At 35.6% G+C, this 11,462-nt stretch overlaps 1 protein-coding gene across 1 annotated transcript; it reads left to right on the forward strand.

Moving 5' to 3' along the window:
* Positions 1-969: 969 nt before the first annotated feature.
* Positions 970-7,547, forward strand: LOC141592991 (AT-hook motif nuclear-localized protein 8-like). The gene is made up of 5 exons (XM_074413915.1): positions 970-1,569; positions 2,455-2,507; positions 4,509-4,640; positions 5,441-5,602; positions 7,082-7,547. The coding sequence occupies exons 1-5, from the start codon at positions 1,035-1,037 to the stop codon at positions 7,358-7,360; spliced, it is 1,161 nt and encodes a 386-aa protein (XP_074270016.1). The 5' UTR covers positions 970-1,034; the 3' UTR covers positions 7,361-7,547.
* The last annotated feature ends 3,915 nt before the right edge of the window (positions 7,548-11,462 follow it).

Below are 11,462 nucleotides of genomic sequence, written 5' to 3' on the forward strand. Positions count from 1 at the left end.
TATTTTAGATTTTAGATTTATATTTTTAAAAATTGTTTATGAGGAGATAAGTAATTTGGCGGGTCAACGGGTCCCCGCGGGGCGGGGACGGGTTTGAAAAGTTCAACCCGCCGCGGGTCGCGGGGCGGGTGTGGGTACGCATTATAGACTCGCGGGGCGGGTGCGGGTTCCCCCTCCTCCGCACCCACCCCGCCCCATTGACATCCCTAAGTGCGACATCAAACAACCCATCACTCACAAGAGTCACAACTCACACCGCGTCTCTCTAACTCACTCACCTATACTACGCACCACTTAAGACTCACCATCCACCATCTTTGACGATCACCCATCAGTCTATCACTCTAATTCTCCTTTCTCTCTTAACTCCATAACACATTAAATACACTAGTTAATTTCTACGTGAAGTGTCATAATGCCGTGTTCAGGTCTAAATACATCACTTTAATTTAACCAATATGATTAATCAAATGAATGAATATTGAATAGAATACTTAACAACAATAATATTCTTTATCAGGAATGATTAAGTTCAATAAATATAATTAATCCTTTTAAGTAAATTTACACACAATAAATTCAACTCAACCTGCAATCGAGCAAATCGTTAATCATAATCTTTTATACGATTCATTCTCATCCCTAAATTCTATTATTTCATTTACTTCCATAGGTTTGACTCCTTTCGTCCAGTTATTTCTTTATCTCCGCTTACAGAATAAAACCTTACTCCAACAATCCAACATTCCCTTTTTTTCATGAGCAGTACAAAACTTTATTACCTTCGTCCCAGTTATTTGTTTATCTTTGATTCTGTCACAAAGACACTAACAAGTTGACGATGAATGACATAAATAAAATTAAATGAAATAGATAAACAAATGACGAGATACGAGAGTCTAGAGACCTAGAAGACTAGAACCCTAATCCTAAAATCCAAACCCATAGATACCCTATTTATTAACTCCACATTTCACAATCCTCATTTTCTCACAACAATTCCACAATTCCCAAATCTAAACCTCCCAACAAAAATGGACCACCACCCACATCACTCACATCACACACATCAACCTCACCACCATAACAACCACCAACAACACCACCAATCACACACCATGTACACCTCTAACACCTCATCCTACACCACCCCACACATGATCTCCACCCCTAACTACTCCTCCACCCACACTCACTCTCGTCCCCCTTTCAACCCATCTTTTCACGGTCTCGACCCGCTTAACTCCCCTTTTTCCGGTTCGGGCGGCGGAGGCGGCGATAATAATACCGGGTACGAGATTGACCCGAATACCCAGAAGAAGAAACGTGGTCGACCTAGGAAATACTCTCCTGATAACTCCGCCGCAGGCGGTGGAGGAACTGGTGGTGGTGGTGGCATTGGGTTAGCGTTATCTCCAATTCGTAGCGGTGGCGGTGGCGGTGGCGGAGGTGGAGGTGGAAGCGGAGGAGGGGGTGGAGAGAATTCTTCCGGGGTTACTCCGGATAATTCGTCGAAGAAGAACCGTGGTCGTCCGTCTGGGTCTAGTAAGAAGCAGTTGGATGCACTAGGTTTGGTCTCGGTTCTTCTCCGACTTAATTTCAGTTCATTTCAGTTTAGTTTTAAATTACGGGTTTCATAATTTGATTTATTAGTATTATAAAAGCGGTTTTACTTCAATGATCGTAATTGTCTTTAGTTTTTGCCCTGTTGTATCGTAAAACCGTCTAGTAAACGAACTTCTAGCCATTATTCCGTCCGTCTCGATCATTTGTTTACCCCTCGGCTGAGAATAAAAATGTAAATAAATGAGCTAGACAAAGGGAGTACTCAGTATCATGTTTTGTAGGGAGAGTAAAATTGTGTTTAGTACTCCCTCCGTCCTGGTCAATTGTTGTCCTTTGGTTTTGGCACAAAGACCAAGGAGAGAGGAGAGGGCCAATAACTAAATGACAAGTGGAACAAATTGAATGAGAATGATCAAATTACTCATCAAGTTCATTCTTAAAATAGAAAGGACAATAAATGACTGAGACACCCAAAATGGAAAAGGACAACAAATGATCGGGACAAAGGGAGTAGATGTTTATACAATGTTTTATTGTAGAACCGTTTGGTAAGATACTTACATTTACTTCGTATTATAATGGTGACGGAGTTAAATGAGGTGTGAAGGTTGGTATTTGGTATTTGGTATTTGGTAGTATAAAATTAATGTATGTTGTATAACAGGGAGAATTTGGGTTGAAGCAGTTGGATGAACTAGGTTAGGGTTCTTAGTCGGTGTTCTTTTGTAGTTAGGTTCTGTTCTTTTTATGTCAGCTTAAGGAGTTTCGATGTAGAAGAAGTAAATGATGTGTAGAAGCGATAATAAGATTGATGCATCATGCACGTCGTAGAATGAAAGAATTATGCTGAGACGTGTGTGTTTTCTTTGGTTGTTTTTTTGTGGGCAGGTAACTGTGGGGTTGGTTTCACGCCGCATGTTATCTTGGTGAATGCTGGAGAGGTACGTCTAGTGAATGATCCCCCCGCCCCCTCTCTCTCTCGAATAGTCGAATTTATGAATGTTGTGTTGGTTTCTAGAGAATTGCTTGTTATGTTGGGTTTGATTTGACTTGTAGTTGTTTTGTTGGACATGCATTAGTTTGCTTAAATTGTATCGTGAGAATCATGATTATCTTGACTCGTAGTTTATGAGAACTTTGTTTTCACTCGTTAGATAAATCATGTTAAATGACACCAATGTGAGTTATGTAGGAGTGTGTATGAAAAGTATGCTACTCGCCTTGTTGACAAACAGCTGGTATAAGACCTTAAAAGTCTTAAACAGTTGTCGTGCGACCTTGACCTATTACGCAGAAACAAGTTCCATATTCGGGAAATGGTTAAGACATGTTTGTTGCCAGGGGCAACAAGATGAAGTTGATCTAGATAAAAAGATAGGCCATTGTTGTCTAAGACACCAAAATTGATATGTCGATCTTCTTCGACCTAGTGTTGTCCATTCATTGTTATTGAATCTGCATTTTTTCCATCCTTTTCATTTTCAAGTTAAGCTTTTGGGTTGTGGGTAATGGATAGGTAGAGGTGGGGTTATGATATACCTCAAAATATGGGTGATAACTATTTCTCTCTCAATACTTATTCATTTACAACCTAGCTCTATAGTAGTATAGTGAATGATGCTTTTGGTCCATCAAGCCCGAACGAGTAATTTTAAAATATGGGTGAAGTAAATGTATCCGTAGTTGTTTGAATCTAGCTGCTAGAGCACTTGTCTTTAGTACCTTTGAGTTAGCTTCCTATTTATAATCGCTTACGGCTCTCTTTCTTTTCCCTGTAAAATATACATAATGTTTTGCATCACTTATATGACTATTGAGTTTGTGGCTTAAGGTTGAAACATCCCCTCTAACCATAACGTCTACTTGTCATTTTGTGGGTGGCTTGAGGCCCATAGCATACAAACTTTCTGTCTTTGCTTTACGCATCAGATTATTATATAGTTATACAGAAATACTGTGACTAGTAGTTTTTTAGCTCTGAGGTTGTCATTCTTACATAGAAATTGTGAGGTTCCTGATTTCTATTTGTAGTAATTTTCGCATGATGTGAAAGTATTTGGAGGTTCATTATAGGCAGCATTTTTGTGTTCCCTGTCGTCTTTGCCTTTGCCGAGATCTCTTGACCTGAACCGATGATCAATTTTTGCCAGCCAAATCATCTTTATAATAACAAAACTACCCATTTCCCGTCTAAAAAAAAAGCGTCTTGTGTAGATAACTTTGTTGCCTCGCCGTTCTTATCTGTGGTTATGTTCTGTTTAGCTGGAATGAATTAGTATTGGTAGGTTGTTTGGGCCTGTCTTTTTCTAAGGTAATTACAAGATTTTCACCAACCTATTAGAAGAAGCGTGTCCTAGTGTAGCTTAAGGAAATGGTTTGTTATCATGCATCCATGCATCAAGGGTCCTAGTGTGGCTCAAGGGTCTGTTATTTTACATCTAGGGTCTGTTTTATTTGATTGTATCATCAATTTAAAAGGCATTTTATCCATTGAGAACTTTAACCTAAGACAGCCAGCTACCATCATGATGTGAACTCCGCTATGGGATTTTATAAATCTCAGCTCCATACAACTTAAATATTTTGGATATTGAATAGTCAATGCTTTGGAATATGATGGAATTTAGCAAAATGGTTTACTACATAACTAGACTAAGTGCGCTTCTTATATCGTCAAGCAGCAGTCACTCTATGCAACTCTCGACACAATTTTCGTTACTTGTTTTCCGGACTTTGCCTCTGTGTTTCAGCACAGGGTTAGGACTATAGGAGGTTTAGTACATTTTGTCCCCTACATATCCTTGAGCAATAATCTTTGAGGCCCTTGTGTGCATGCTATTTTCTGTGTTACTGACGCTTGTTCCATTTAAAGACTACTGCAAGGTTGCTTCGTTCTGCTGTAATTCCTTTGTTCTTATTGTTTAGTGCCTTTTGGTCAACAGGATATATCATCAAAGATTGTGGCCTTCTCTAAGCAGGGAGCACGAACGGTTTGTGTTCTTTCTGCTAATGGCACCATTTGCAATGTAGATCTTCGTCAGCCTGCAATGTCTGGTGGTGTGGTGAAATATGAGGTATTTACTGTGCTCCACTTAAGAATTCGCTTTGTTCTCACTTCCCATCGTAGAATACAGCCATATCTGAAGTGAGTTTGTTTAAAATGTTGCTGTTTGTGGGTAAGAATTTTGATGTTTTTAGTTCCCACTTCTCTGCCACTTACCATAGAACAAGTAATGTTCCGTAACATCTATTGTTTGTGGCTTGACTGCCTATTATGTTTTTAGCTCCCAACACCTATTTTGTTTTTATTTTGCAAACCTTTTCTCCTCTGGGAATTTCAGAATGTATGAAACTCGATAGCAGAGCAATGTTTTCTTCGTTGCTAGGTGACTTAGCGATACTAATTTGAAGAATAGCTTTCTTGGGGAAAGAGAATTTTCGATCAAGTGCCTGTGATCGCATATAGAACTTTCTTACTCTTCCTCCCTTCGCTGTCTAATCTTTTTGTTCCTTTTTTTTTCTGGCATAGTATGTGAAGAAGTTTTTGGTGATATTATTATGTTTAATTAACTTGTCTCAACTTGTGTATGTTCTACATTCTCAAGACTTTGCTGGTTCTTTCAATTTCCGAACGAGTTCATTGAATTGTACTTGCTGTGTTGATGAGTACTCCTGTATGGGGGGTAATGTGATACCTATCGGAATGTGGGGTAACCTCTTAATGGAGCTGACATTAGTAGATATTAAACTCTTTCCGCTATCCATCACCCCTATAACCTCATACTTTCTTTTGTATTTTGCCTCCATAACCCCAGTTACTATTTTCAAAATACAAGCAAGCCTTGAGTGGTGAAGTTTGTGTTCTGTGTTGCAGGGACGATATGAGATAATTTCTCTATCTGGCTCATTCCTCTTCTCAGAAAACAGTGATGGTCAAGTCCGAACTGGTGGCTTGAGTGTGTCATTGGCAGGTACTGATGGCCGTGTGCTAGGTGGTGGTGTTGTCGGGGTTCTGCGAGCAGCATCTCCTGTTCAGGTTTAGTTAATGTCTTCTTGACCCTCTCTTGTGCTGTTTAACTTAAGTTGCCTTCTGTCCGCTTTATATGGTTTGCTGTTCCTTGTCTATGTGTGCATGCTCCTTCATACCTCTCACTCCTTAAATATTTCTGTACTTGTTTCCGAATGGAAAAAAACTAAATGGTGTCTAGTGTTTGATTACTGTGTTCATGGTTTACAAATCCGAGGCTTTTCCCTTTTTTATTTTTGGGTTTGTGATACCTGTCAATCTGACATTACTGCAAATTGCGAGTTTCTGTGCGTTGCTGCTTGACATATCCATCTTTTTCCCCTTTCTTTTTTTAAGACTCGCTTGGGATGGGGTAATTATTGAGTACTATTTACCAAGGTAATACTGCTCATCACAGCCATAGAAGTCATAAGGTAAAGGTAGTTAGGTAACACATGTAAGAAATATTTTGGAGGGTTTAATATTGAGTCTATGAAAGCGAATTTGGAGAATGAAACGCAAAGGGAATGGTTAAATGGCGGAGTAAACTCAAAAGAAGCAGGATTTGCCAATTTACAAATGAATTGGTAACTGCACTTATTGAAGGCCCATCTGGGGATTATACCTCAGTATCGTAAGTTAGGAGTTAATTACAGAATACCCGATCTCCTTGAACCCTGTGTTACTGCGGGCCTGCGGCATATGTCAGACTCTCCAACGCCAATGTTATGACACAATACTTTATTTTAGTCCAGAAACATGTAAATATGTAATATCTTCTCATAATGGCCGGGTCTGTCACTCCGACATCATGTCACTCAGCTGAGTCAAAGTAACATAGCACAGATCTGCTAGCAATGGAGTACTGTATAGGTGGTTGATATTTCTTGCTGTCCCAACATCTCTAGTGGTGCTACCCGGATAGCGTGGATGGTTTATGTGTAACTGATTATGGAGTAGTTTTAAGCGACAGTGGTGAATCAAACCATTTCTTATTTGCTTCTATTTTATTTCTGGAACAATTACTTTCTGGATTCTGCTTTCAAAGCTCATTTTGGCCAAACGACAGGTTTTCATGTAGTATATATTAGTATATAATACTCTTATTTTATACTCGATATATTACTTTTACAATCCAATATATATATTCTTCCCGTAAAATTGTGAGAAATTTTACATTTTCTATTCGAGTAATTAGTAGTCAAAGGTGACTTAATTTTTAGTCTAACAAACATTCTCTGTCTGATTGTCTTCCAAATAATTTATTTTTTGTTTGTCTTCCAAATAATTTACTCAAGCTCTTGTGCATATTGCCAAGAGTGCGGAAAAAAAACTTTCTTCAACGTGGATGTCAGCTAACTGGTAAAATCATTGAGAGGTGGTACTCATGACTCGGGTCTGAAGCCTGTGACTTCCTTGATTTTGTGACGACAGACAATTGTCTTTGTGACTTCGTTTGCTAAAAAAAAGCATAATTTACTGGTCCTAACGGTGAATCTTGTGGCGCAGATAATTGTAGGCAGCTTCATTGCAGACGGGAAAAAGCCCAAGTACATGCCTTCAGTTACCAAATCTTCGCTGAACATTTCTGGATCGGTGCCTGCAGCGGCTGACAGTAACCCTCTATCCCAGGACGTTTCTACTGACGGATCTGATGACAATGGCAGTAACCATATTGATCGAAACACAGGATCCTATGCCAACTCTAATCATCCCGGCCATCATAACATGCAAATGTACTCTCAAATGCATTGGCCTAACCCTGGTTCCAAGATGCTTCAAAACTAGCCATCCCGCTTATCATGATAGAGCCGCGACTGAGTCCAATTCCAAATTCTAACTCGTAGAAAGTATTTTCCTCTATTTTTTGTGGTCGAATGTGTATTTATTCTAGGTTATACTACTCCCCTTTACTCGTGTCACTCGTGTAAATGAGATTATTACTCTAATGGTAGTAGCTGAGGTTCTTTTCGGTCATGGCGGTAATCAGATGATTTCCTCGACTTGAAATGTACGACTGGTAGGAATCCATTTCTGCTCCTGGCCAGGGCATCTTTTGCCGATCTTCTGAGATCTGATTGAATTCGAATTACATGTCCTAGATGCGTGGAAATTTTATTTACAGGCTATGTTCCTACTCCGTATGACTATATATTATTAAAAATAGAATTTTTGAAAAGTTGGTCTCTCATTATTCGAAAAGTTGGTCTCTCATTATCGGTTTTTCTATCATGTGTCCTTAGGGCACACGAGAAAAACACGTTATATTTGTTGACATCATGTTTTACTCACTTTCGAGAATTTGATTCACAGCTTTTATGTATCAAGTATAGTATCGACGAACTTCATCCTTATCCATGATATATTATTATACTCCCTCCTATTTACTAAGTTCTTCCACATTAGTTTTGAGGTAAAATTTAGTGATTATGTGAATGTAAATGAAAGTAAGAGAGAGTATGTGGGGTCATAAGTTGTTATAGCCAGAGATAGTAGACAAATAAGGAAAGTGAAAGATCTTTGTGAATTTGTTGTTTTAAGAAATGTGGAAAATCTTAAAGAATAGGAGGGAAATATCAGCATACCGCAAACTAGTTGCAAAAAAAATTATTTATCAGTATTTTTGTATTTGCTTTATATTCAAAATAAAATGGATGACACAATAACTCCAAGCTTTGTTAATCCTACTCCAAATTTGCTTAGTTTGTAGTAATTGTTAATGTATTTGTCTATGAGATTAGAGACAAATAAGTAATGTATGAATAAATGATGAAATATAAGATAATTCAGCATATATATAAATTATAATGTAGTAAGAACCCTTTTGAGAAAAGTAAAAGTATATAACTTTTACAATAACGATTCTTTTGGACCATTTGGTTAATTATTACTCCCTCCCAGTCGTCATAATGTTCCCCTTTGATAATGGCACGATACTTAAGGAAAAGTATTAAAATATGAGTAAAAGAGTTGTGTGGGGTTGATGATAGGAGAGAAGGATGAATTATTAGTAGTTAAATAAAGAATTGTGGGGCCAAAACATAAAGGAAAGTAATAAAATAGGAGTAAAAGAGTTGTGTGGGGTTTGGTGATAGGAGAGAGAAATGAATAAAATAAGAGTAAAAGTTTCTAAAAATAGAAAGGGGAACATTACTTGAATAATCCTTTTTGGGAAAGAAGGAACATTATAGTGACTGGGAGGGAGTATAACGTTATAATTTTATTAATGAAGAATTCATGACAACTAATGTTGAAGTATTTTGACTAATGCAAATTTTATAAATCTCTATTAAATAAGCATTTGTCATTATACTTACCATTAGTTGTTATGCATTCTTCGTTAATAACATTAAATCCAAAAGAATTGTTACTCAAAAGTTATATACGTAAATACGTTTAGTTTTCTTAAAAAGTTCTTACTACATTATAAATAGGACAAAAAGTATTACATATTTCATGATTCATGAATATATTACTTACAAAAATACAAATTCATTATTATGGAGTCGAAAAAAACCACGATTATCCTAACCCTAACACTCGCATTAGGGATGCTTCTACTAACAATTAGTGAAGCAAGATCTATAATTAGCTATAATAATTTAGAAGTAATTGCACCAATTTTAAATAATGGTGATAATTTTTTTAACCCATTAAAAATATGTGGGCATAAATTAGGTAGCACTTGTATAAATCAAATTTTTCGATATGTTTTTGACAAGAAGGATAATATTAGTCCCAATTGTTGTAGGAAATTACTTGATATGGGAAAGCAATGTCATCATCTTTTGACTGATCATACTCTTAAAGGTCAAGATTTTGAAGAGCAAACTAAGCAAATTTGGAGTAGAAATAAGGAAGTTTGGAATTATTGTGTGGATTTGAGTTAATTGGGAGTTTTGATTGATATATCCGTCTTACGATTATAAGTCTCGTTTATGAAATTAATATGTAATAAAAATATTTATAATAGTGCTATTTTTTGTAATTTGTTTGCGGTATGCTAATACTCCTATTATAATATTAATATTAGGAAATATGGAGTTAGTTCATCTTCGAATTAAAGATGAGAGTAATACATGATGTTTGAGCTAATTGATGAGCTGGAATCAATCAGCAATTCATTTTGTTTACTTTTAATTTTGACACAAAAACTTCATATGTGGATGGTGTTATTGATTGACAAGTGGATAATAAGTTGTGAATGATCAAATAACTTTTTAAAAATATTTTCAATATAGAAATGTAAATAAATGAATGAGACACTCGGCCATAAATGAAATACGTAAACAAATGACCGAAATGGAGAGAGTACGACGTGTAATATAGGGGGTGGATAATAAGCAGTGGACGGGATTAGACAAATTGAGTCGTATTTTGTCAGATCACTCAAGTCGTACAATACGAGTTACATTTTCTTCATACTGTCTACCTTTATTTTTTACACAAAAATTTAAAAGAGAAAAAAGAATCAATTATAAATTTAGAGAGTTTTTTTTCTTTGATTTTAAAGTTTTAGTCCAACATGTAGATAGTTGGATGTCCAGGATGAAAAAATGTCACTGTTTACCAGCATAAAAATTAAAATAGAGATGAAAATATAAACAAAACACCAACATTGAAATATATAAACAAATAATTGAACGAAACGATAAAATTATTATTTATAATATTTTTAGGTCACGGACATGAAAACTAATAATAATTATTTTGTCCTCAGTTAAATAGGCATACTCAAATGTTTGACAAGCAAGAACTAAAAATTAGTATTGATTTTAAAAGAAAGTAATACTTTTTTGGTCTCAGTTATTTATTTTTATTTTTATTTTAGGGTGTCTTAATCAATTATTTACCTTTCTATTTTAAGAATACATTAGATGGACAATTTGATCTTATACACTTAATCTGGTTCATTTGTCATCTAACAATATTTGAAGCCTCCCTCTTTTCTTGATCTTTGTACAAGGTATATAAATGACCGGGACGAGTACTCTTTCTTTCATGAGTTATGTGAATAAATAAACATAAAGAGTTCAACGTTAGTTTTATTAATCTGAATTAATTTAAGCATTGCTATTATACTACTAATTAACATTAGTTGTTATGCATATGTCATTAATAACATAATAAACATCACACTAATTAACCTAATGGTCCAAAACAATTGTTACCACAATATTACATTATATATAAGGCGTATATTCTCTTATACTTTATCGTTCATTCATACATTACTTACTCATCTCGAATCTAAATTAAAGAAAAAAAACATAATTATGGAGTCGAAAAAAACCATAATTATCGTAACCCTAGCAATCACATTAGGGTTGCTTCTAATTAGTGAAGCAAGACCTATAATTAACAATAATAATCTCGAAGTAACACCAATTTCAAATGGTGGTATTTATTTTTTCGACCCGATTAAGAAATGTGGGCACAAATTAGGCAATACTTGTAATGAACAATTATTTCGTTATGTGTTTGAAAAAAAAGGTGATATTAGTCCCAAATGTTGTAGTAAATTACTTGACATGGGAAAACCATGCCATCATCTTTTGACTGATTATACTCTTAAAGGTGAAGATTTTGAAGAACAAATTAAGCAAATTTGGAGTAGGAATAAGAAAGCTTGGAATTATTGTGTGGATATGAGTTAATTAGGAGTTTTGATTGATAATACTCGTCTTCTGTTGATGAGTCGTCTCGTTTATTACGAAATATATATATGTATGCTTTTATTTTGGTTATATAGCTAAGATAGAAATTATGATAATAATAAAGTTTTGTTTCATAAGTGGTTTGCGGTATGCTCATATTATAATATTTTGTTTATAATATTTTGTTGATGGTTTAGTTATGATTTTTTTTGTTGGATATATTTACATTGATA

The sequence above is a fragment of the Silene latifolia genome, chromosome 1 (genome assembly GCF_048544455.1).
Source record: "Silene latifolia isolate original U9 population chromosome 1, ASM4854445v1, whole genome shotgun sequence".
NCBI lineage: Eukaryota > Viridiplantae > Streptophyta > Magnoliopsida > Caryophyllales > Caryophyllaceae > Silene > Silene latifolia.